General features: G+C 42.6%; 1 protein-coding gene across 17 annotated transcripts in view; it reads left to right on the top strand.

Moving 5' to 3' along the window:
• Positions 1 to 26,667, top strand: part of CD44 (CD44 molecule (IN blood group)) — a 73,593-nt gene that overhangs the window by 22,236 nt on the left and 24,690 nt on the right. For 13 of the 17 annotated variants that reach the window (XM_080982554.1, XM_080982553.1, XM_080982551.1 and 10 more), the window contains exons 2-8: positions 10,646 to 10,811; positions 16,469 to 16,605; positions 17,724 to 17,795; positions 20,891 to 21,061; positions 21,354 to 21,479; positions 24,918 to 25,022; positions 25,420 to 25,548. In XM_080982554.1, the coding sequence (XP_080838680.1) occupies positions 10,646 to 10,811; positions 16,469 to 16,605; positions 17,724 to 17,795; positions 20,891 to 21,061; positions 21,354 to 21,479; positions 24,918 to 25,022; positions 25,420 to 25,548 (906 nt within the window). The remainder of the gene's footprint in view (positions 1 to 10,645; positions 10,812 to 16,468; positions 16,606 to 17,723; positions 17,796 to 20,890; positions 21,062 to 21,353; positions 21,480 to 24,917; positions 25,023 to 25,419; positions 25,549 to 26,667) is intronic. The other 4 variants (XM_080982547.1, XM_080982556.1, XM_080982548.1 and 1 more) reach the window with 2 other exon arrangements.

Below are 26,667 nucleotides of genomic sequence, written 5' to 3'. Positions count from 1 at the left end.
ACCGTATTAGTCAGCTGCCACTCCACTTCTGCCTCCTCCTGTCCCATTATTTCCCAAATTTTCCCCTCACCTGCCTCTGAGCCGTGGCCCCCCTCAAACCACTGTTGTGAATCTATACTGTCTTCCTCTTCCCTGGAAGGGTTAGGTTGGGGGGGCGGTCTCCACCATTCCTGCTGCCCAGTCCCTGACAGTGGGTGGCATCACTTTGCGGTGGTTCTGGTCCTACTTGGATGGTTGTTTCCAGAGGGTGATTGGGGAGTGCTCTTTGGCCCCGTGGACTCTTCAGTGTGGGGTTCATCAGTGTTTGATTTTTATGGAAATAATGCTGATTTTCTATGACGTTTTAGATAATTTTTGTGGGAGAGGAGTTATTGGTTCATTTTTGTTTTGCGTATTTTGTGTTCTCATTTTGTATTTTTCTGTTGTGACCTGCCCTGTGATCTTTGGATGAAGGGCAGTGTACAAATTTAATAAAGCATCATTGCCATCAAGGTGGCATACATCAGCTTTTGCTAACTTGGTGCCCTATAGATGTTTTAGAGTACAACTCCATAAACCCCAGCCTGCAAGGGTTACTGGATGTTACTGGTGAGAGTTGGTACCACGTTGGCCTGAGTCACAAGTGTGTGACCCAGTGTCATACAGTGAGTTTCATGGCCTAGTGGTGATTTGTCTCTGAGCATATATTGCCACTCTAACCGCTACACTGTGCTGGCATGTACATCACTCTGTGGTTTGATTCATGACACCATTCACTTTGAAATTGCTAGTGGACAAAGAATTGGACGTTGCTTACAGGAAGTAGAGCTTACTGGTGCCCTTCAGCAAATCATTCTCTCTTAGCCTAAGTCTGCTGTTGAAGTCTTCACTGATATCTCCTTCTTTGGCGATCACTCATACCAGAGTAAGATTGTCTTCCATAAACTCAGTCTTAACAATGACTCCATAAATGACTGTGGAGGCCAATTCTGGATCCACACGTCCTTCCACAGTGGGGACATAGGTTTCTGGGTGGGAGTTGATCACGGTGAGGGTTTGCCAAATGTGCCTTCCTCTTAGCATGTTTCTTCCTTTCATCCTGAGTTTGCACATCTTCAAAGTCCATGACACCTTTGGTAAAGGCTGTTCTCCAATTGGAGTGCTTGCAGGCCCAGTGTTTCCCAGTTATCAGTGTTTATACTTCATTTTTAAAGATTTGTTTTGAGAGATACTTTAAACCTCTTTTGTTGACCAACAGCATTATGCTTTCCATTTTTAAGTTCGGAATAGAGTAGTTGCTTTGGAAGACGATAATCAGGCATCTGAACAACATGACCAGTCCAACGAAGTTGATGTTGAAGAATCATTGCTTCAGCACTGGTGATATTTGCTTCTTCCAGTACACTGGCATTAGTTCGTCTGCCTTCCCAAGCGATGTGTAAAAAATTTTGGAGACACTTCAACATATACTTCAGCATTGGTCTAGGCATGGGGCAAAATGTGGATATTAATGTTTTAATATTTAAATGCCATGGTTTATACCACTTGTGCTTATTGTCCACGGATAATAAATCATCCCCCATGTAGATCGAATAATCATGCTTAACTTAAACAAACCACAATGGGCGACAAACAAAGCAGATATACTCAAGAAATGCAAGTCGCTTGAGGTGACTTTCTCAACAAGCTAAGAAGCTAAATGGGAAGACTGCACCCCACGCAACACCCTGTGGAATTTTACTCAGACGTATCTCCATGTCACCAATCATCCTGTCTGTGGTACTACTTTATTACTCATAGTTGTCTGTAGCCATTATCCAGTGGAACATCTAATCCTAAATACGCTTGCCAATTCATATGTCTGTGACATTTGTGGAATCTCTCTACGGTATCTTATTATCTTAAGTTTTAAATACCACACTGGTTGCTAGCCAACCTTTTTTTGGTAAAGAGATGCTGTCACCCTCTTGAAACAAACAATACGTTTGAAAACAAAATATATCTTCCAAAAGTAAAATATAAAGTAATACAATGGTCTCAAGCTGGTTCATGGATAATGTCTTTGGGGACAGGCTCACCTTTAGGAACTTGATTCTCTGTTCAGCTTCAATAGAGCAACTGAAATATTGGGAAATAGTTATTCTTTAGTCACCATGGGACGTTTGTTTTAATTGCTAATCATTGCCAGAAGTAGTTGTGAAGCTCAGCTTGCATTGTAAAGAGCAGTCCTGCTTTGTGTTTAGAGTGTTTTATTGAGAACCAGGAGGAAAAGTAAAAGACCTGGAATGGTATTGCTCAGTATTGTGTATAATGCTGAATTTCTATTTTGATGTCTTTCAACAGTGGGGTGTAAATAAATCAAAAAGATGTGACCTTCCTTTTGCCAATGCATTGTAAAAAAAAAGGGGGGGGGAATGGTCCCAGTTGTTCATATATTAAGAATGCCAGAAAGAATTTTTTTACTAGGTTGTGTAGGCCTGGCTACTGTAGTCACTGGAACTAAAGTATGCAGTTCCACCCACTTTAAAGCACAATAATTTTATTTCAGTGAAATTTGGGATTGGTAAACTTCCTTTGTGTTGCACCCAATGACTTTTCTCCTGATAGTGATTATATTAAACCATCTGGCATATTTGAGTCAGGAAACGGAAACCAGATTAGAGAAAAATGTAAACATTAATCAAAGTTGGATCTGAGATGAATTTCATACTACTCAATGCATATTTTCCTTGTATTTATGTGCTGTGAAATCAGACATAATTAATCAAGAAGCCATTGGGTTTTTCAAAGCTTCACACTGCAGCTTGGTTTTATCTGTAGCCCAAATACATGGTAATGAAGAAGACACAATTATTGTAATGAATCTGATTTAACACATACATACTGCACATACAAATATGAGCGACCAAACTAAGGTTTCTTGAACAAGGTGTGTTTGAAAAGAAGTTGTGTGGGTGTGATAAATACTTTCAAGGAGCCTGAAGTTTGGGACAGGGAGGTTAATGAGAGGCCAGAATGACTATAAATGTTCCAAGTTGCCAGGCACATCTGTTGTTAAAGACGTTACTGGTAAATGGCCTAAAATGGCTAGGAAATAGATACCTCTCTGAAATGTGAGAGCCAGTTTTAGCAGAAAGCAAGTCTTTCTCCCCCACTCTCCCTGAAACAGAAACACAAATTGCAGTTTTGAGTGGGGCAGAGAGAGAGAGGACCAGCCTTGAACTCTGGAAAGCACCCTTTTGGGGACTGCCTCATTCTGCAGAACCGACAAAGGGCAATAGATTTTGCTGTTTGTGGTAGATAAGCTGCGCCTCCACCAAAGCTCAACCTCTGAAAGGAAATAAAAACCAGCCAAATTTAGTACAATTCAGAGAGGCGAAGCACATGTAACAATACAATTAGACAGTTTGTGGGAGATGCGTCTAGTGGGCATGCTATAATTTGGCATAGGAACTACAATGGGAACTTAGCCACACTGTCTGATAAGGAAACAACCTGTGGAACTCCATTTTAACTTGGTTCCATTTCCAGATACAGTGGTGCCTCGCAAGATGAAATTAATTCGTTCCGCGAATTTTTTCGTCTAGCGAATTTTTCATCTTGCGAAGCACGAAATCCCATAGGAATGCATTGAAAATCAATTAATGCGTTCCTATGGTCAAAAAAAGTCCAAACAAAGCCAAATTTGGTACAACAAGAGTTTATTAAGTGCTCTTTAAAGTCACACATACTGTAAAGAGCATTTCAAAATTCAAACCCAGAAATTTTTTAAAAAAACAGCAGAGTTGCCCAATGGTCACAGAAAATCATAAAAATGCAGAAAAACACACACAAGCTTCCAGATTCTTGCAAACCCCTCCCCAACTGTTCCCCCAGCCACCCAGCACACAGAAATTCAAATCCAGAATTTTTTTAAAAAAACAGCAGAGTGGCCCAATGGTCACAGAAAATCATAAAAATGCAGGAAAAAAAACACAAGCTTCCAGATTCTTGCAAACCCCTCCCCAACACCAAGTCCTTGAATTCCAAACACCCCAACCCAAAATCCAACCCCCCCAAAAAAGTTTTAAAAGCTTAACTTACCAAATGGCTGCAAAAGAAGTTTTGGAAAAGCTTCAAAAATCACCAAAGTCTTTAGAAACCTCAAAAAAGGCTACTATGTACACTGCGTTCTATGAGTTGCTCCTCGAAGTCAAGTCGCAACTGTATTAACGGTGTTAAGAAAAAGGAAACAAACTTGCAAGACGTTTTCGTCTTGCGAAGCAAGCCCATAGGGAAATTCGTCTTGAGAAGCAGCTCAAAAAACGGAAAACCCTTTCGTCTAGCGAGTTTTCCGTCTTGTGGGGCACCACTGTATATAAAGATTCAGAAAGCAGCATAACAAAATGCAAATGGTTAAGAACAGAGGTGGATGTTATTGGTCTCCAACCATATCTTCTTTGATTATTTGCCATATTGGCTGAGGTTCATGGGAGTCTCAACAGCACCTGGGAGGGCTACATGTTCCCCACCTCAGAATTCAACAGACTGAAAAGATAATTTAGCTCATGCTTGGCTGTACAGAAGCTTTACAAGATACTAATCCATAAAATGCCTATTGGTGCTCATATTCAGAGACAAATAACACAGCACAACAGCTTAAATCTGAATTCATGTCAAACATATAGAAGAACTATGCTTTGCGCCATCAGAACCCTAATATTATTGGAGCTTACAGCCTCCACTTCTCACTTCCTGCCCATGTCTCAAACATTCTGCTCTGAACCGCAGAAACCAGAAAGGAAAATCCCAAAGTTAGATGAGCACTTCCTGGTCCCCATGGCAACCATCTGCAGTTTTGCATGCTTAAATACTAGTTCTCTTTGCCTTTTTTTCCGTGAAGCAAAGCAATATTTCTGCAAATACTTTGCTGCTGCAGTCACTTTGATGTGCCTACACATCTCTTAATTACATGGTGCACTAAGTTTTAAAATATAAAATGGTAGCCTGTCTGAGTGTGAAACCTGCTGGTTCTGTACTTAAAAAGAAAATAAAACAGAGGGAAAAATAACCCTCATTATTATTAACATTCAACATTCGTCATAGAGAAGCAATGTTTGCATATACTTATTTCAAGTAACGGATGTAAAGCCAGGCTGTTGTGAATGATTAGCTGTGTGTGGTTATGTTAGCAGGGATGAAAAAGACTCTTTGGCTCTTACATTTGAGCCCTTGGTTTCTGAAAGTCACATGGCAATTTCCTAAACAAATATCACTTCTTTGTGGGAAAGTTGGGTGTACTGTATCTGTTCCCCCACGTCTGCATGCACTGAATAGCCACACAGTTGTGGCTTCGGGCCATTGTCCCTTACCCATGATGAAAAGGAGGCCTTAAACATGTTGCTTTATGCAAACTAGATGCCATTTTCCCACATGGAAGGTGATATCCATTTAGAGTATCATCATATGCGAAGTGTCTTTAAAACAAGGCACAGAAATCTCTCTGAAAGAGAGATAGTCGCAGGTGTTGGACAACAGGAACCGGATAAGCGTGCTGCTGAAGTGCCTTGTTGATCGTGCACTTGTAGTCAGCGCAGATTCTCACCAACCCGTCTGGCTTGACAGGCGTGATGATGGGGGTTTCCCACTTGGTGTGGTCAACCGGCTCCAAAACTCCTTGGGCGACCAGCTTGTCCAGTTGTTCGTCCACCTTAGCCTTGAGAGCAAAGGGAGCCTGGCGTGGCTTTAGCTTGATGGATCAAGGCTAAAGGAGATGGGCGTACCTGTATATTGCCCCAAAGTGCCGTCAAAAACCTCGGCAAAGTCTTTGACCAGACCCTCAGTCTCTGCGTTAGAGATGCAGTTGATGCCGGTGACTTCCAGGCCGAGGGCATCAAACCAGTCTAGCCCTAGGAGGCTTGGCCACTGACCTTCGACCACCACCAGCCGGAGCAGGCCCGAAAAATCCTTGAAGGCGATCCGGAACCGGCCAACGCCTACCACGGGAATGTCGTTTCCCTGGTAGTCTCTCAGGTGTACGCGGTGAGAGTCTAGTTGCCTTTTGGACACTCTGGGTACCAGTCTTTTGATGGTGCTCCAAGACACGATGGACAGGGCAGACCCGGTGTCGATCTCCATGTCACATGGAGCTCCTTCAATGAGCACCGTGACGTTCAGCTTGCGTCGCGTAGGCAAGTCAGTTTGGCCAATCGTGGTCTCAGACGGGCAGCGGCAGTTGGTGAGAGCGAAATAGCTTTCCTTGGCAGACTGGAGTGAAGACTTGGACTTGCGAGTCGGTGAAGGGGGGGTGTCAGATGGAGCCGATCGGCAGACCTTAGCGATGTGGCCCCTTCTGGAACACGTCCGACAGATGGCGTCTCTGAATCGACACTTGGCACGGGAATGGTTGCCTCCATAGCCGGCACATTCTGGTTGGCCCTTGGACTTCTGTTGGAACTTCCTGCACTCCCGCTTTGTCTGGTGCACGTCATCGTCTTCACTGGAGGATGCCTCATCACTGCTGACCTCTTCGTGATGCACTGGATCTGGCTTCCTAGCAAGACGCAGGCTGCTGGCCTTGCGGATCTCCTGGGCAGAGCGTTCAGCAGCTTCTGAGGCCACAGCCTCCTCAATGGCTTTCTGTAGCGTGAGGTCTGGCTTGGCGAGGAGATGCCATTGCAGATGGATGTCCCGGACCCCGCAGACGATTCGATCCATCAGGGCATTGTCTAAGTCTCGGAACTCGCAGTGCATTGCAGCCTTTCTGAGGGCAGTGGTGTAGTTGCTGATTGACTCCCCCTCTGCCTGGTTCCGGTGGTAAAACGCATGGCGGGCAGCAATTTTGGACGACTTTGGCGCGTAGTGGTTGCAGAGCTTCTCTTGGATCGTGTCCCATGGTGTTGCCTGGACTGCTTCAGGTGCAACCAATGCTCGGGCCGTCTCAAACACCTCAGGCCCACAGAGGCTGAGGAATAGGCCCCGCTTCCGTTCATTTGATACTGATGTCAGCGCGTTGGCTTGGAGGTAGCAGTCGAACCGAGCGAGGTAGGAGTCCCACGATTCAGAGGCTGGCGCAAACGGCGGTAGAGGCACAAGTGAAGCCATGATTCCGATGCCGGCGTGAAGGGCGATGGATGGAACACAGTGCTCTAGCCAGAACAGTCAGCTCTGAATTGGTTCTGTCCAGTGATTTCGCTCAGTGATTTCGCTCTGTGATTCAGCTCAGTGATTCAGCTCAGTTCAGAGGATGGCCGCATCTGGCTGTGCTCTGATGTCCATCGATCCCATCCTCATCGCCAGTGTTAAGTTGTGGGTTGACATAGCAGACGACACAGCGATTTCTCCAAGCAGCTCTTTATTTTGTAAGCTGGAACAGAACTAAACTGAGGAGCTCAGTCAGCCTGCTTATATAGAGCTCCAGAACAATGTAACTGTTGCCATTTTCTAAAACTATCCAATCACTGAACGTCACTTTTCGATCCTTCATTTGCATAACTATCTACAGTATCCCCCTGCTGGCCCAGGGTGAGAACTTCAGTACATAACAGTCGCTTGGAAAGGATTCAAATGTGTATACTTCAGCCTAAACTGCAGCTTTTCCTGAAGAAAAATAGTGGCCAAGTGACAAAGAACGGAAAATCATCAGAGGTGTTGACAGAAGTCTAAAATATTGTATAAGATGAGAAGATATGTTGTATGACTGTTGGAACTGATATGTTAAAAAAATCAATAAAAATGTATATAAAAAAAGAAAAATAGAAAAATAGTGGCCATTGGGAAGCTTATTGTAGTAGCATTTATAGGGTTGCTTAACAATCTCCCCAGCAGCCATTTTTCCTATTCAGCTTGCAATTTCAAGCCATTGGTCAGGTGGAAACAAAGACCCAATTGTTTCCTGGTTCTGCCAGGAGTGGGGCTTTTCAAATCTGTGTAGGGAAGGAACTAATGGAAGGCAGGTTTCTTCTCTAGGTGAGGGCAGAATCGCTGATAATTCTCCATCTTGCTTCTGTCATATCCTGCCACAGTAGTTGCCAGCAAGCATCAGAAACACGGAGGGAGAAGAACAGGAATGTGGCTCATGGAGGACAGAGAGATAATTGTTTCTGAGAAAAACTAGAGTTGTGGCCTGACTTCAACCATCTGGTGGACATAGAGTTTTGTTGCTACTGTCCTCAGAGCTAAAAGCTTTTGCTCTGTGTTAGGACTGAAATGTGAATCCGTTGCAAATTTCACTTCCAGTTCAGATAGACCAGGGGTGTCAAACTCAAATTCATCGGGGGCCGCACCAGCAATTTGGTCACCCTCAAAGGGCCGGTTGTATCTGTAGGACTATGTGTCCACTCTTTATTATCATAAATTATTGTCACTGCATTCAATTATTACTGTTTTTTGTAATAATGTAAGTAATAACTAGCTCTGAAAGCAGAAACATAGAATAATGGCAAGTAGATATTCAAATGTACAGCGCTCAATCTAAAAACAAGTGCATGCGCTCAATAAAAACGATGCGCTCAATAGAAAAACAAGTGGAGGTTTCCTGAATGCATGTAAAGTGGAGGTTTCCTGTATAGAACGGCCGGCGCCGCTAGAGGGCAGACGTTCTCTGGCTTGTAGGCTGCCGCGCATGCGCTGAAGAGGCGGCTTTCTTGTGTTAAAAAAAGAAGAAGCAAGAATAAAAGGTGAAGGCTGGCAGCCGGCAGCGGCTACACGGGCCACATGACGAGCCCTGGCGGGCCAGATTCAGCCTGCGGGCCTTGTGTTTGACACCCATGAGATAGACCCTCAGTAGGAAGTGCAGCAAAATCCCTGCTTCATTCTTTGTAAGGGATTGTTGCCACCACTTTGCCCAGTTCCCCTTCTTTATCAGCCGAGGGACCTACAGCTGACTAGCAATGATCTTACAGGGCATTCTGCTGAAGAGGTTACAGGATACAAGGCAGATAGAAGAAAAAGAAGACAGGCAAAGGCTTGGCTACAAAGGCTTGTGCTTGTGGATTAACGATCTCCATGATCTTTAAAATGTGAAACATGCTCAGGGGCATTTCATGGTTTCATGCTGAATCACCAAAGTCTTATGGGCTGGCCGAGATTAATGATTAGGACAATTACAGCTTGTTGTGCGAGTTTTGCCTCTCTTAAGAGCCATTATTAAACAATATTGGCTTCCAGCTATGGAACATCACATGGTGTCAGGAAAACAACATTGCCATGCCAGTGCCTGCCAGCTATGAAGGACAAAGGAAGAAGAAAATAGCTGAGGCCCAATTTCTGATTGCATTGCAAATGGGATGGAACACTTAAGCAACACGAGTCCATCATGCTTAATGGATCAGCAACGGACACCATTTAAGAGCACTTCTCTCAGATCACATTTGAGAGGACTTCCCTTAGGATTTCCACTGGTCCCTACTCTTATCCCCTTAACATTAGCTTTCTCTGCAGACATTAGCAGGTGATATTTCCATGCTGTGAAAAGCATTACCCGCTCCCTACCTCTACTATAGTCTGTCTTTCTTATTAGGGAAGGAGAATATTTAGGATGGTGCTAAGGGCCTTAGAAGGACACCATTTACCTCCTGTATGTTTGGTTACACTATATTTTCTGACACAATGGTTTATTTGATATAAAGCCAAATTATTTGAGAAGGGCTCTAGTATTAATACTGAGAACGTAGTCAGGAATTAAGCCACGATTTTAAAAAAAAAAACCTTCCAGAGAGAGAGAGAGAGAGAGAGAGAGAGAGAGAGAGAGAATCTGAGTTCCTCATACTATGACTGGTTTATGCCACTTGCAACCTGTGCAGCAACACTTTGCAGAATTCCAGCTAAAGGAATGCTTGACAAAAGTTGTGGACAACTGCAAATTTGGCACATGAACTAGTCTTTACTAATTGTGACTTTACTAATTGGTGAAGCACAAGTAGAGATTTATGCATTTATTTCTTCCTTGGTACACTTGACAAGGCCAGTGTTGCCTTGGAAAGGAAAGGGGGAAAAATAAACTTAAAGAATGTTGGGTAAGAATGCCCCACTTGCTCCCATGTTGGAATCCAAGCACAGTTGACATTCTGCTTGTGGAAGATGTATCCTTTGCACTTGCAAGTGCTAGTTCTCCTCATTAAATAGTGAGCGTTCCATGCTTACAAAATCCTCATAACCCACCTTTGCATTTCAAACTAATACTTATTTCAAACTTGAATGTAGATACGAACCTTGAACATTTCCTCTCCTCTTGACATGTTCTGTTCAGCTAGTTTTTCTGAGGGAAAAAAAAAGCATTTTGAACCAATGCCAGTCCTTAGAGAAGGTTTATGCTAATGTAAATAGATATGTTTCAGATTAGATAGAAGGTATTATCAAGAGGAAACTAACTCAAACATGCTCCTGTCATGGAAAACTTCATTTGTAACATGAAAGAACTACTTATCATTTCCAAGGCCCTTTTGTACAGTGCTGCCCACCAAATTCTGAGATACGTCTTGAGTGTAAGGTCAAAAACGTAAAATCTCCTCTGCTCCTTCCAGAATTGTATGGTTTGCTTAAAGTGCTTTTGGTTAAATAAATGGTTCAGTAATGCCAATAAAAATTTTACTAGGATTTTGAAACAGCCAAACATCTGATATGGTATTTAAAATGTAATGGCCAGTGTCATTGGGTAATCAGTTCTTTGTTTTGCTCTAATTCACAGATTTGAATATAAGTTGCAGATATGCAGGTGTTTTCCACGTTGAGAAAAACCGCCGTTATAGCCTTTCAAGAGAAGAGGCCATTGAGCTTTGTAAAGCTCTCAACAGCACCCTTCCAACATGGGACCAGATGCAGAAAGCTTATGACCAAGGATTTGAAACCTGCAGGTAGGAAATCTACAGGTGTACTTTCAAAAAGTTTTGGATAGTTTGTTTTTGGGAATTGAAGTCCAGTAACATCTGGAGCAACACCGGTTCCCCACCCCCTGCCTTAGAACAAGCCTGTAAAATAGAACAGCATAGTAATCCCATATCTCTCATTCAGCCCTAAGGGCTACATGTGCGAAAATTGTGTCTAGTCAAACGCTTGGAGCTGCCGCACGGCAAGCAGGTGAGGGGGAGAGAGAGAATATCTCCAGCACTCTCAGAGCTGGTGTGCTGAGGGGGCCTTGCCCAGCAAGCCAGGTGGAGCACTTTAAAGTTCTTTTTGCACCAGGTCCACTTGGCTTACCCAGCATGAAAAGAGCTTTTAAGCGCTCAACTGTGCTTGTGGGGCAATGCCTGCTCAGTGCAATGGTTCTAGAAGGCTAGGGATGCTCCTGCGAGATCTCACTGAGCATCCCATAGCATGCTGAACAGGTGTGGCCCAGCAAGCAAGGTGGAGAGCTTATGAGCTCTTTTTGCACTCCGTAACTCCAAGCAGACTCAGCATGAAAATAGCTCTCAAGCTCTCTTCCGCCTTGCTTGGGGACTTGGGCAATTTCAATCAGCCTGCCTTCAACTGCATATGGCTGAAATTGCACAGGTCAGATGCACGTAAGATGCGGGATTAATGTAGCATTACCCCATGTCAGATGGAGAGACTGAGAGAATAATGTTTTGTTTGCCTTAAGGCCACCTAGGCAGTACCCAGCCAAGGCAAGATTTGAGCGAGACTTCCCATCTCCTGCTGCTAATTACCCTGTTAGTCACTTTGCTGTGCCAGATATCATCATTAGCGTTGCGTATAAGTACAATAAATATTTACCAACATTCTTGCCCACCTGCAGAGATGTACGTGCCACAGGGCAGCTTCCACATTGATCTGGTAGTTGGGTTGTCTGGAAGGAATTGTTACTTACCTTGGGCAACTACATGGAAGCAGAACCGCAGCCTAAGGGCAACATATGCCTCATTAACTTAACATATTAAATTAGCTTAGGCCATGTGTGTGGCACCATTACTAATAATTAAATTTTATGAACATGCAACCGAGGGAAAGCAAATTGATAAAGCACCACCTTCTTGTCTATAACACAACCACCTAAGTACTCCTAAGTCCATTCTGTCAAAAGGTTTAATTGCTTTGCTTTTGCATCTTTATGATGTGAATTTTATTGCTGGTTTGTGAGCTACACAGTGCTTGGACTTGTGTAACAGTACTTTCAAAATGCACGGAGTAAAGGCAAATTCATTGGTATGGAAAGTAATCAGCCTAATTAGCATGGTAAGTAATTAGATTAGTTAGTTTCTGATGGTGCAATTGTTCAAAAATATTTAACTGTGTATGGAATAAATGTCAAGCAGAGTTATTAATAGTTGCATAGTCTCCAGGAAGCATTAGCAAAAGGTCTTCACAGTCTTGTTTTCCCTAAGGGCCTGAGTTGCATTATTATTTTGCAGGGTATGGGATATAAATTAATGGGATAAACAGAATTATAGTAGAAAAATATGAAGGAACCATCTTATCTAAAATAATGGTCAATGAAGTTATAGAAAAGTCTCTTCAGGTGCAATTGGCAAAATTCTTCTTCTTCTTTTTAATGCAGTGTTCTGGCTTTCTCCTACCCACCACCCCAAGCTGGGAGGCGTGGGGGAAAGCCCTGTTGTGTAAGTCCTCATGCAGACTTCCGCTAGCAGGACTCATTAGTTGAATCCTGCCCAAGGAACAAAAATGATTTAACTAATTCTTCCCAAGCCCATCCTTCCCAAGGGGCTCTGGAAAGGTTATGGCAATTCTAGATAGGGCCGGGATTGTGTGCCTTCTTGCAGTAATGGCAGTGGTGAGACTATCTACCCAGTAGATATTTTTTCCTATCTTTAAAGTATTCAAACAGAACGCATGTTCTCTTAGATCACAGCCACATGTAGTAAGGATGAGACGGAACCTTAAAGATACTTCTAAATTTCAAAACTTGGGAGACTGAGAGATTCTTTCCATAATGGACAGCTGAATATCCCATATTATGATTTATTTTCTTATGCAAGGGGTTTAAAAGATTAGTATGGTGCCTAGGCTTGTTACAGAGGATGAGACGGATCAAGGTTGCTTTGTACATACCATGGTAACAACCCTGGCAACTCTGTCACATCAGACATGCATTGGCTCTGAAGAAACAGGTTCTGGTTTGGTAGATAGTGTTGTTGGACCCAGATTGGCAGCAGCATGTTTTGCCAATGTTTTGCAATGTAGTGACCTTAATAGTACAGTGGAAATAGTTATGAACAAGAATTACTCATGTTTCTAAGCCCCAGACCGTGGCTCAGTGAGGAAATTGGGACCTAACTGTTGTGTTCAAGTTCCACAACTGGAAGTGGAAAGGCTCCCAAAACTGTGTGTTGCATGATATTACCTTAAGCCTTGCTAGTTTATGGGAGATGATTTCTGAATATTTAATGCAATGAGTGCCTAAGGAAGATCCTAATTCAGGTCATAATGAAAGGGTGTAGGGTGAAACAAGAAGAGACTGGTCAAGGGGGGGGGGGGGAATCAGAGCTTCTGCAGCTTTTGTGGAGCAGGGAATTTCCACAGGTTTTAAGGCAACCCATTAGAGAAGCCCTGTCATATTTTGCAGGAAACTAGTGCCACAAAGCCAGTGTCCCTGTGCATTCATCTGAAAAGGGCTTCACTTTCTGCTTGAGTTGATCTGTTACTAAAAAGCCATTGCTATAGTACAGTGGCTTTACTGTACACCTCGGAACAAAAGAAATAACACTTTAACAGCCTGATTCTACACACATTTACTTGGCAATCGGTCCCCGGTTGACAGGGATCACATTAATGGAGTATAATTTTCTGCACCTCAATCCTGAACCAGAAGGTTGTATCCAGCACTGCATGAACAGCATTCCACTCATGAAATAAGACGTGTTATTCTTCTCCTGTCTCTGCACACCCCTCAAAATCAGTGCTAGCTGCTACACAACCTCTCTTTGAGGTTGTGCAGTGGACTGCAGAGGAGGGTGGGGAAGTCTGTTGCACTAGTGGGTGATAGTTGCACAAATGGAACAGCAGTATTCTATACAAGCCAGAGGTTCAGCAGCGGCTACCTTAGGGCCTGTCCAAATTTCTGCTTGTGCCTCTGCTTTCCCCCAAGGAAAACCCACTCTTTACCTCTCAACTGGATCAAACGCTGATTGGGTTTTACGCAGGTTGATGCTTGCCTACAATTCAGCAGGTTTCAAATGGAAAACCTTTAGGACCTGTGCTTTCTATACAGAGAGTAAGCGGAAGTGTAGATGAGTCCTTAGCTGTCTCTCCCCAATCAAAAGCCATTTTTAAAAGGGGGGTGGTGCAGAGATGTTGATTAACTTTCAATAAACCTTTTCGGCAAAGAAGATTTAAAGGAAATCGGTACTAAATGTACTAGAAACTCAGGATAGTACTGCAAAATAACCTTCATTTGTTACATAATTTTATTAACCACATGTTCCACTGAAACATTCACTGAATCAGTTTATGGAGTTCCATATATGCTGGAAAGCCCTATGCTCAGTACAGAACAGCAAGGGGACATTACTTATTTTAGCCAGCATTCCATGTGTAGATTATTGCTACATTTCAACATTTTATTGAAGCTTTGCAAAGTTTAGAGCATGGTATGTTTTTCATCATCCTTGCTTCTCCTTCACTGTTGTGCTCTGCCCTTTTTTGCAATAACCCCGTCAGTTTCTTCTGCTGGTAAGTTAGGAAAATATAGAGACTGGGTTAATGGAACACAGACCGGAAAGAGATTGCTTATAGCTCCCTAGTATAACCCTTTGTGTAAATATGGGGCCATTCACCCTTTAATATTTTATCCCCACCCACCACAGTGACATCTGGAATTCAGAACACAGCAGCTTGCACAGCAAATAGCTTTAGATGCCCCAAGACAGTGGGCCTGCCAATTCCTTCCTGCAGGAAAATTCCTTCCCTTTCCAAATCCAGTGTCCTAATGTCATTCCTAATGACCAGTACATACCTGACAAATCATTTATATTGTTACATCCAATTAATCAGTGACGCCACCTAATAATGAATCAAGCCTTTAGTCTATCTAGCTCAGTACTTTCAGTAGCACCTTAGAGACCAACTAAGTTTGTTATGGGTATGGAGCTTTCGTGTGCATGCACACTTCTTCAGATACAGTGTGCATGCACATGAAAGCTCACACCCATAACAAAATTAGTTAGTCTCTAAGGTGCTATTGGCGCTGTGGGTTAAACAATAGAGCCTAGGACTTGCTGATCAGAAGGTCGGCGGTTCGAATCCCCGCGACGGGGTGAGCTCCCGTTGCTCGGTCCCTGCTCCTGCCAACCTAGCAGTTCGAAAGTACATAAAAGTGCAATTAGATAAATAGGTACCGCTCTGGCGGGAAGGTAAACAGCGTTTCCGTGCGCTTCTCTGGTTTGCCAGAAGCAGCTTCGTCATGCTGGCCACATGACCTGGAAGCTGTACGTCGGCTCCCTCAGCCAATAAAGCGAGATGAGCGCCGCAACCCCAGAGTTGGTCACGACTGGACCTAATGGTTAGGGGTCCCTTTACCTTTAAGGTGCTATTGGAAGGATTTTTTTTATTTTGTTTCAGCTACAGCAGACCAACACGGCTACCTACCTATGACTAGCTCAGTGCTGTCTAAGCTGTGTGCAGTTGCTTTCTAGAATTTCAGATAGCACTGTTTCTCAACCCTGCTACCTGGGATTTTTATTTTAAACAAGAGATATCAGAAGTACATGGAGTCAGATGCCTGCATGTTCTTTCTTACTCAAATATTGTCCCTTCCATTTCCTATTCCATTTCCTGCAATGAGCATTTCTATTTAAAAAATAAAACAAAAGCAAAACATCTGGAACCCATTGTAGTGTACATATATTCAATACAGCAATATTAAGAATAACAATAATATGTCCCATCTGCTGCTACACCTGCTGTCTCTAGAAGAGCAGAGTATCTGGGACTCTTAACTTGGACCTTCCAAAGCATTTTCCCAAATGGTTGAATCCACTGCAGTACTATAGTGCCATAATTGTTCTATAATTTGTTTAAAAGATCTAGTAGAGTGCAGGATGGATCATGGCTTGAAAGATACACACACACACACACACACACACACACCCCAATTATGTGGACAGAATCAGGGTCAGTCTATAGTAGTAGAAGTAGTAGTATATATGCTGCCCATCTGACTGAGTTGCCCCAGCTACTCTGAGCGCCTTCCAACAAATTATAAAACCACAGTAAAGCATCAAGCTTTAAAAACTTCCCTAAACAGGGCTGCCTTCAGATGTCTTCTAAACATCAGATAGTTGTTTATTTCCTTGACATCTGACAGGAGGTCATTCCACAGGGTGGGCCTGAGAAGGCCCTCTTTCTGGTTCTGTGTAGTTTCACTTCTCGCAGTGAGAGAACTGTCAGAATGTCCTCAGAGCTAGATCTCAGTGTCTGGGCTGAATGATGGGGGGAAAGATGCTCCTTCAGTTTGGTTGATGTGGTTCCTTCACAGATGCTTTGTGGTAGTATACAGTTCTGTGTACATTGGTTATTTACCTAGATGCATCAATATGTTTATGCCTCTTTTTCCTAGATATGGTTATATAGAAGAAAAAATTGTAGTTCCTCGACACACCCCTTATGCGCTCTGCGCAGCAAACCACACTGGGATATACGTACTTTCGTCAAATATATCTGACAAATATGATACATATTGCTTCAATTCATCAGGTATGTTTGGGTTTGTTCACATGCTTCCTAACAGAGATATTTTGCTGCCGCACATGCTATGTCTCAGTTTGTTGAAATAAATGTTATATCTTACAAAGCGGAATATGCAGGAGACATATGCAAAAAACAGATTTTTTTGGGCATGCCTGCATAACTGCTGACACACCAAGTTGAACATATTCAACCAGTCATCATATATTGCGGCCCAACCCCTCCCCACTTTTTTGCAATTTCCAGCAGGCAACAAAAAAACCAGTATGCAGATCAGAAATGTAGAGGCCTCCTCATGCATTTGGTGTACTTCTCCACAAAAAATGCTCTAAAAATTGGACTCTACCCACTGCAAACCTCAATAAATGGCTCAGGCCTCAGTGTACAGCTGTCGCCATCATATCCCATTTGGCTAATGAAGTCTGGTGGATTTAGGCAACTGGGGCAGGATCTCAGTGTCCTGAGAAATAAACATTTGCATTGCGGTCCAGATGGGGCTGATATGTCCTAAGAAGCTGACATGTGGCTGAACAGTGAGAGTCCTATCCCTTCGTCCCTCCCCACAAAATTAAATTTTTGGATGATGCTGGCTTAAAAAGCAGGAAAGGTCTAACTACAACATTCTTGAGTGTGTGGGGCAGTTAGGAAGGAGATGATGCTTCTGATACACACAAACAGTTACAGGCCATACAAATTTTGAACTGCTGTCAAGTTTTTAAGGATTTATCCTTAAAAGTATTTTAAGGATTTATCTGCTGTTCTAATTATCTGCTGTTCTAATTATGCATCTCAGCTTCTATTTTTTAACAGAAACTCACACTTAGCATGATTACAATCTGCATTTGTATTGGCATTGTTTTAAATATGTTTTATTACTTGTTTGTCAGCTACTGTGGTAGGAAAAGCGGGATATAAATTTAGTAAGTGAATGAATGAATGTAGAATGTATGCCAGTTCCAAATTCAAGACCCTAAACCTACAGGTGTGGAAGACTTACTTTTGTCCATGGGATGGTTGAGTTCTCACCTGAAACCTGTTGCATAGCCACCGCTTTAGTGTCAGTTCTCATTTCCTTTGTTGCTTCTAACAAAAATTAACCAGATAATATTTTGCTCTCCCCTTTGTAGAATCAAGGGACATAGTTTGTGACCCCGTCATAAAGTTATACTCCATTTGGCCTGATGAAGATAGCAAAATAGGTAAGAGCTGAATTTCATACATTTTTGTGTTGAGCTATATTTTGCAGGCTCTGAAACAAACCTTTGCAAACATTTAATGTGCCATAAGAAAGCATATTCAGAAAATGTGTATAGAGTTTTGTATACATTTTAGAATAGAATAACATCCTATAGGTACTTAGTATAATCTAGTACAATTTCATGGTATAATCATCTGCCTGATTTTTAAACTATTTATTTTCCATTTATCTGCTAGAATTAGGCCTTATAAGATCATTCAGAGGTGATAAAAATCAGCCACATTATTATCAAATTAAATAAGTGAGACTCTGCAGCAAAATTTTGTGTGTATAGGTGTTTCTGCCCTCTAACTTCTCTCCCACTGACTATTTCTTGGCTTAGAGCCTTTGAAACACATGCATTAATCTCCATGTTCTTTTTGGTACATTACAAGAAGCATTTGTGCATCTTCTTCCTTGATGGATGTTTATTTTAACACGCATTGCCTGCCTTGGTTGAATCCAGAACACATTGTCAGACTTGAATAAGTCACTGTATTGGATAGTTTATCAAACATACTGATTATCCTGTCAACAGTACAATGAAGTAGATTGTTACAGGTGGCAGACAGTTCTTGAATGTAATATTCACGAGACACAATAATTGTTTTAATATATCTAAATAACTATCAAACTGTCTATCAAAAGCACTGAAGATTAGAAAGAAATAGTTTCAAGTTGTAGCAAAGCACATTTAGATTGGCCATTGTACAACGAGCAGAACAACTGTAAAATGAAGGAGCGTATAACACCTCTTCCCCTGCAATCCTTTAAATGATAATCTGTCATGGATAGTTCAAGCCTAGCAAACTGTTCTCCAAAGGATTTTGCTACATGCTCCTTCTAACCTATTGGCTTTATGAGTCTCCTGCAAAAAGTAAGCACCATAGGGAAGTCTGCAGGTGCATGGCCTTCTGTATTGTACTTTGTTGGAAAACATTTTACTATCCTAGCAGCAAATGCCATTGCATAGACAGTGCATGACACAATTCAGAGTACAAAAAAGTTCCCACAGGGCAGAGTGCCTTAAGTGCACAATAAAGCCTTTCCTACTCCCAGGAGGGAAGGGGTTGTGAGCGGGAGACGATTCCTGCGTCATGCAGGGGGCGCTCCGCCCCCTGCTTCAACTCCAGGGCTGGCGCCACGCCCCTCCCCGGTTGAGCACCCAATAGGGAAGCTCAACAGGGGCGTGGCTTGCTGCTCAAACGCAGCCGCGCTAGCCATCCCCACCATTGCACACACATTTTCTTCGAGTCACCCACCTTCCACTCCCTTTAGCTGTTCCTGAGACTTTGCTATGGACCTCTGGTTGGTCACCCTGTTTAACCAGGAGGCCTGGTAGGAGTTTTTTCCAATTGGCTAAATTGGCCCGGCCTCTTGGTTTTTTTTCGCCTACCTCATAGCAACCCTCACAGCTTTCGTGGTATTTGGTGGTTAGGCATTGGAATGTGTTGTTGGTGTTTCAGGAGGCAAGGTGTGGCCATCGCCTTCCCCGACAATTTTGGGTATTCCGCTAAAGGATTCCGGCGGTCGTGGATCCTGTCCGATGCCCGTGTGGCGGGGGGGTCATGGCACGACCCTCGGTGACATCAGGAAGAGAGCCTATAGTTGGATTAGCATCAACAGGCTTCCCCTACTGGTGGTTAACCCCGCCTCAGACTCACCCCTCTACGAGTGGGTGGAGTCTAATGTTCCGTGGTCCAATGCCTAAGCCAATACCTTCTCACATGCTGTAATCAATAAAGTTGTGGCCTTTACCTTACCCATTAGCCTTACATTCTGTGTCCACGTGTCTTTATTCCCCAAGCGGGGATCGGGTCCTCGAATCACAACCACAAAATGGCTACGTTTTACGAAGAAGAGATGACTTGTACAATGTGCATCTACCGTATTTTTCGCCCCATAGGACGCACTTTTTCCCCTCCAAAAATGAAGGGGAAATGTGTGTGCATCCTATGGGGCGAATGCAGGCTTTCGCTGAAGCCTGGAGAGCGAGAGGCATCGGTGCGCACCGACCCCTCTCGCTCTCCAGGCTTCAGGAAGCTATCCGCAAGCCTTGCAAGCCCAGCGGGAGTTCCCGCTGGCTCACAAGGCTTGCGGGCAGCAGCCTGCAGCTCCGGCGAGTGTCCGCAAGCCTCGCGCTCCCCGTGCGGGCTCCCCGTGCTTCAGACGAGTGTCCGCAAGCCTTGCGCGCTCAGCAGGAGGTCCCTCCGAGCGCGCGAGGCTTGGGGCGGCAGCCTGTCGCCCGAAGCACGGGGAGCCCTCCGGAGGGTGCCCCGTGCTTCGGGCAGGTGTGCGCAAGGCTTGGGGCGGCAGCCGCGGCGGGGGGGGGGAATAATTTTTTTTAATTCATTCCCCCCCCCCAAAAAAACCCGAGGTGCGTCCTATGGGCCGGTGCGCCCTATAGGACGAAAAATACGGTAACTACTTTGTACATAAAACATTCTAAAAGTGGTCAGGAGAATATAACCACTTGTCTTCTTATACGTATGCCTATGTGGAAAGGTTTTCCTCATCATTTGGCAGGATCTTGACATTAGCCCAGTTTGGGCACAATTTTAACTGCAGTTTAGGACTATGCAAACAATCCTTAGGCTTGTACACTCCAGCTTTCTCTCTCCTCCTGTACCATGTCCATGAGGAGATTGGAAACACCCATTGCTTCTTTTTAATTAACTGCAGTTTATCATTAAGCCTAAGAAGGATAAACTGTGGTTAGTCTAAACTTAAATTGTTTTTTTAAAACAAACCAGAATCAAATCATAGTTTATCATCCTGGCTTGTTTCAAAAACCATAGTTTAGTTTGAACTAATCAGAGTTCCCGATTCAGATGTAACAATAAACACTGGTTGCCTCTTCGTAGAACAGATGGGAGTATGTAAGTGTGACACTCACTGCTGCTTAAAACAAGGTTTGAACTTGGCTCTAAGTAGTTGAAGGCACAGGTTCCGTGGTAAGTTACCACATGGGAGATAGTACTGCAACAGGACAGCTATCTTGCTGGAAATGTTCCTCTGTTCAGCTATGTTTAATTCCTTATTTCCTCTTTCCGACAGAAATATACAATCCTGATGGATCACACTATATTGATGGAGAGAGATTCACAAAACGGCCACCCATTAATGAAGATGAAAATACTGGCGGCAGTGGTTCTGCAAATGACAGATCAACGACAGATCCCAATGTTATCAGTCCGGGTATCTCGTCACATTTTCCTCATCATACAGGTATCACTGGGATTTACTATTTAAGTCATGATGTGAAAAAGTAGCAACTATCAATGAGGATAATTTCCTTCTGCCATAAACAAAAGAATATTGTAAATGATTCATCTAACATAGTGCCGATAAATTCTAGAGTAGTGCCCTTGTTAGTCTATTATAGCAGAAACTAGAGTACTCCTCCAGTAATATAATGAAAAAATGCACAAAGTTGTTCGAAGAATTCATAATGAAAACAGTATGGGTGGTAGGTCACTCATTTATCCATTATGCAACTCATTTATCTATTATTACACAGATGGTGGTACTTTTACCTCAAAAGAGCCTTTTGCGGGGAAGGATGAAGATGCAACTGATGTTCCAAATACACATGATGGCCACCATGAAGGAGGACATTCTAAAGACCAGCAGCCCCAAAGTCCTAGTAAGTGTAACAATTGTATTAGGTACATTTTATGTAAACTTTCCTGTGCTTCTGGAAGAGACAAGAAGGGAAATCTGATGTGTGGTAGAAATAAGATTGAATAAGGATTAGTTTGCACAATCTTTATGTTGTGTAGTTGTGTACATTGTTGCAGTGGTGAGCTCACGATCAGTGTTGCTCTTTGTCCCTAGTGTGGCATGTCTGATTGGTCCAGAGGCATGATATGTCTCCCTCAAAAAAGGGAAGACTGATCTCATGGTTAGTGTATGTATGCTGATCACAAATTCTACTTGTAGTGGTGGACTGTGCATGGGCCTGATACCCACTCCATGAAGCAGTGCTATGTAGATTTGCCAAATCTAGCCTCTACAAGTCTGTGTTTAAAGTTGTGATTAATTAAACTATTGCATTAATATCTCCAGTGTGCTATTGTGTCAGATGTCCAAGAGTTCTGGAAATATGCAATTAGGCTCTTCAGAAAGCTGTCTTCCATTTGTGAAAGGCATTTTTCCTTTTGATACATACTGCATGAGTATGTGGTTTTCAGTTAATTGAGGCCATACTGACAGAATGGTGCTTGAGGATCCCTTTTTTCTCAGTTGGACAATATAGAAAAACTAAAAAATACTCATTGAAAATCTGAAGGGTAGTTCTATGGCTATTTGTTTGAATTAGAAGAAGTCTAGATTCATCTGGTCATTATCATCTCTCAGGGATGGAGAGAAGCCTCAGTTTGAGATTTTGTGATCCAGGTTTTCTTGATAGGAGTTAAAAATGTTGCTTTCATCTTGGGGTTCTTTGTATGCACTTAATTTTGTGTCTCCTGAAATATATATGTGTGTGTGTGTGTGTGTGTGTGTGTGTGTGTATGAGAGAGACAGAGAGACAGAGAGACAGAGAGACTGAATTCTCTGACCAAAGCCCAGATGATTTTGATATCTCTCTGGATCACCACTTTTCACATGAACTACTATTAAGGCATCATTTTCCTTTATTTGTATGATCATCTCAATACATGCAAGTTGGCCAGCACTGCCATTTAAATGGGCTTCTTTTGATCATTCACTGAAATGTACTTTTTAACTGCTGAACGATGTGGTTGACATTGCAACTTTCTATATAAACCTGTTTAGGTTTACTTTGGGACTTCTTGAAGAAATAATGAGCAAGAAGGAAATTAGCTGCATGCTAGCAATAAAAATGTATTTTAATGGTCTCACACAGTAGTGTCACTAGTTATTTCCTGCTTCTTCAAATAATGTTAACCCGCCCCCCCCTCAGTGCAAGGTAACTCCTGATGTTGAGTAAAATGTACAATTTGTACTGGTGGTGGTGACTTCCCTTCATGTAGCAATGCATAACATGGAGAAAGGCTTCACTAACAGCTGATGCTCCGGAAGCCAGGGCAAGGCATAAAGGTGCTGGAAGGAAGATTGGTATTAGGGATGTGTGAAATATGTCCTGCATGCTGGGACAGCAAGAATTTGAGACCAATACCTGCAAAAGCATTGTGTTTGAATCACCAGCTTTACACTGCATGCGTATTGTCATTCATAACTGCACAATTTAAATGTTTGCATCAAAATGTAAACAGCAGTACAGATTTGAACCAGTTTTGCACATCACTTGTACAGTTGCCTTCACTGGAAAATCTTGTGCAATTCACACCACAGCTCTTTCTTTTCACAGATAATAGTTGTGGGTCTGCTGCTTACATGTCATTCTAACTTGCAACAGTAGATTTGTGGAATTGGCAGCGGAGCAGAAACTTGTGAATACGTGTGCGTTTCTAATCTTGATCTCAGCTTTCTCGCTTCAAGGGTGGTCTAAGGAATTATAGCGATTGGAGATTCAAACCAGCTTTTTGAGAAATGATGACAAGTTCATAAGCTAGATACTCCCAAACTATATAAGTTCATGAAAAGGGCAAGCTGATATAAGGAGTATTAAAGAGCCAGCCAATAAAACCACTTAGCACTAATCTAATTAGTCCACTAGCCTGGACCAAACCAACTTCTTGATTTTATAAATGTATAATTAATGGTACTTTAAAATTGCTGCAGCTGTTTGATCTAGAATTGGTTATTTATCTATTTGGTCTCTTGTTACAGTTGTCCATGTTGCACATTATCACCAGGACATCATCTGTAAAATAAATAATTGTCTTAAGTTGTTCTGAATTTTGAGGCTGAATAAAACAGTGGTCTTTTCTCTGCCGTTCTGCTCTATAACTAGATCAAAGGTCATCCTGAGCCTGTTGATTTGTGCACTGGTGCAGCCAGGGGTTGGGGATCTTCCTCTTAGCTGCTTCATCCTCTTGATGCACCCCTGTTGTTTCTGGGGTTTTTTGTGTTTGCGAAACAAATTCTCCTGCCTAAGATTTCTATTTTGTCAACCAAACTGCATTCCAACCAAGCACTGAATACATTCTGTTGTATGCTTAGTATGTATTTATACCATACATTTCTGTACACTAAACTTTGGTTAGATGAAACCTTAAGTTTGGGAAGAGGCTTCAGTTGACTGCTAATCCTGCTATGCTTGTGTTGCTTCTTGGGGAATGAACCCATCTGAAGTCTAGTTCCATGCTTCATTTAAGAAGAGGCTGGATGGCCATCTCTCATGGATGCCATGGTTGCAGCCTGCACTGAGCAGTGGGCTGGGCTATATTGCCTGCAATACCCCTTCCAATTTTGTCTGATTCTGTGAACCTAATAGATAATTACTGATTGCCAGATGATAATGAATGTCGCTGTACTGGAAATCATCCAAGAAAATGGGCAATGTTACACTCTGGGTGAAGGATAAATGCCATTCCTTGCACATGCTTTGGGAACTCAAAGCTGAAAACTAAGAATTGCCATTCTTAGAATAAACATGAAAGCAACAAGCTGTCATTTGGGGAAAAAATACATGAAAGAATTTCCAGCATGAACATCTTTGCTGTATTCATTCTCACATTTTCCATTGTGCTGAAATGGAAAGATACCGCTTGGTTTGTCTTCTCACCAGTGAGATTTTTCTTTCTTCTCATTGATCTCTTCCTCTTCAGCAAGGCTTTCCCCCCCTTTGGATTGCTGCTGCTTTCCCTCTTATCATTGAGAATGCTCTCCATCAGGTTTACATCTCCTCATCTCACAGAGTGATGTAAATGAATGGATGAGGAAATGATAGCGCTCTTCTCTTTCTCTGCACTGCCACAAGGAAAAGACCAAGACTCAGCACTGGAACAGAAGTAAATAACGATGGAAAATGTTCAGCAAGTAACTCTTTAAACCATCCTCATAGCAGAAGAGGGAAGATCCCACGATGGGTCCATTTGTGCTCTAGCACAAGAGCACTAAATTCCAGTTTTGCTTTTCCAGTTATGGCTAAATATTCAAATGTGTTGTGGATAAAAATGAAAATCTTTACAACCCTTTAACTTCATCACGACAGATTTAGACTCACATGAGAAGCAAGAAGATCCAACAGAAGAATACAAAACACCTGGACAAGAAGGGGATAAGTATGGCAGAAAAACTCAGCTTTCTCCTAGTATCAGTAAGCATAATTCTTTTTACTGGGAAAATGGCCTTGTAGATATTTTCTGAAGCTTACTCATACTTGCTTATTCTCCCAACATACACTTAGCCTTCACATCTTTAATTTGCACTCACATTATTCATACCATTTAGTGTGTTATTCTGGCTTCTTTTCTCTCTGTTGGTGCCCCTTTATATATTTCCCTTATTTTGGATTATGGCCAAGCTGAGGACTATTTGCCTGTGTTGTATAAACAAACAAACAATATCAACATTAACGCCATTCAAGAACACAGGACGTGATCCTTCATTCTCCATTAAGAGGAAGTCCTGGTGATGGTGATGGAAGACAGATTAATGGAGTTAATCTGCCACAGCATATATCCAACCTGTTAGTTACTCTGCCATCATTACAGCTGGTGAAGTGTCAAACAATGAGAAGCACCCTGAAAACTCTACTCAAGTTCGACAGGTTCTTGAAGAATTCCCTTTATGGTGGCAGTCGGAGGAACACAAAGAAGTGCGCAACGCAACTTCCAGGAAGGGTAACGCCTTACAAATGTTCTAGTCAGTTTGCCACCCCCCGCTCTTAAAAATGCTTGGGCAAGAAACTCATCTTCTCAATGAGAAGTTGCTGCTAGTCTTTTGTCTGCTGTGACTGAAACCAGCATTGCAGCCGCCTCCAGCACAGTGACTGTTGTGCGTGAGCACTGGCAATATGAGAGGATGCAGTCATGTGGTGGCCAGACATGTAGAACAGTGCACAAGTTGACCACAGGTCCTCTTTTCTCCAACCACTTGTACCACCGTGCGGAAGCACAAATCAGCATACTGTACTGCATGTAGCCACAGGAGAACTGCCAGTGGAAGCGCACAGCAATTACTATGCTGGAAGTGGTCATGTGGATTGACCTAGCAGGTTCATTGTTGTTACCTGGTTGTAGCACAATGCAGCAATTCCCTCTGGCCAAGAAGGTATTAAATGCCTCAGCTTCGCATATGTGCCTGTGAAAAGGGTACGCGCATACTGAGCACACACATGCATCTTTCCTTGCAATGTGCAATATGGGAGGTCTTCTGCAGCACGGTGCTCAATTCAAATATTTCTAAATAATATGGATCATTTTGAAATTGTTTTAGATCTACGCAATAATGGATAAAAGTTAGTCGTGAAAATAAGAATTAGGGTAAAATCTTTGTTGTGTAAACTAGCTTTATCAGGTATCTTCTCCATGTAACTGTACAAGAGGAACTAGTTCCATAGTCTTGCATTGTACTCTCTTCCATTTGCTTTGTCATTATTTTCAATAATTATAATTTAGTCATGGCTTTCTCCTTTCCACTTCTCCTCTTTTAGGCATCAATTAAAACTTCATAGCTATATTTTTCTGAGAACTGTCACAAAAGCCCGTTGACATGAAATCATTATCTTGTCAAAACATTCACCGCTGTAATTGCCAGTCATATTCTGAATCCAGAAAGGCACTGTTTTGGCTTTCTTCATTACTCTTACAATTTTATTACACTGTGATACCTTAGCCTGGTATTATACTGTAGTCTGATATAACCTAGATGATTTTCACATTCACTGCATTTGCACATAACGATAAGCCATGGTTTAGGTGCACAAACCATGCACAAAGTGAAGGAAGCTTCTGTGAGTC

Source organism: Podarcis pityusensis (assembly GCF_964106645.2).
Source record: "Podarcis pityusensis genome assembly, chromosome: 1".
NCBI classification, from domain to species: domain Eukaryota; kingdom Metazoa; phylum Chordata; class Lepidosauria; order Squamata; family Lacertidae; genus Podarcis; species Podarcis pityusensis.
Note: the sequence above shows the minus strand (reverse complement) of the source record. Positions and strands in the feature narration are given on the sequence as shown.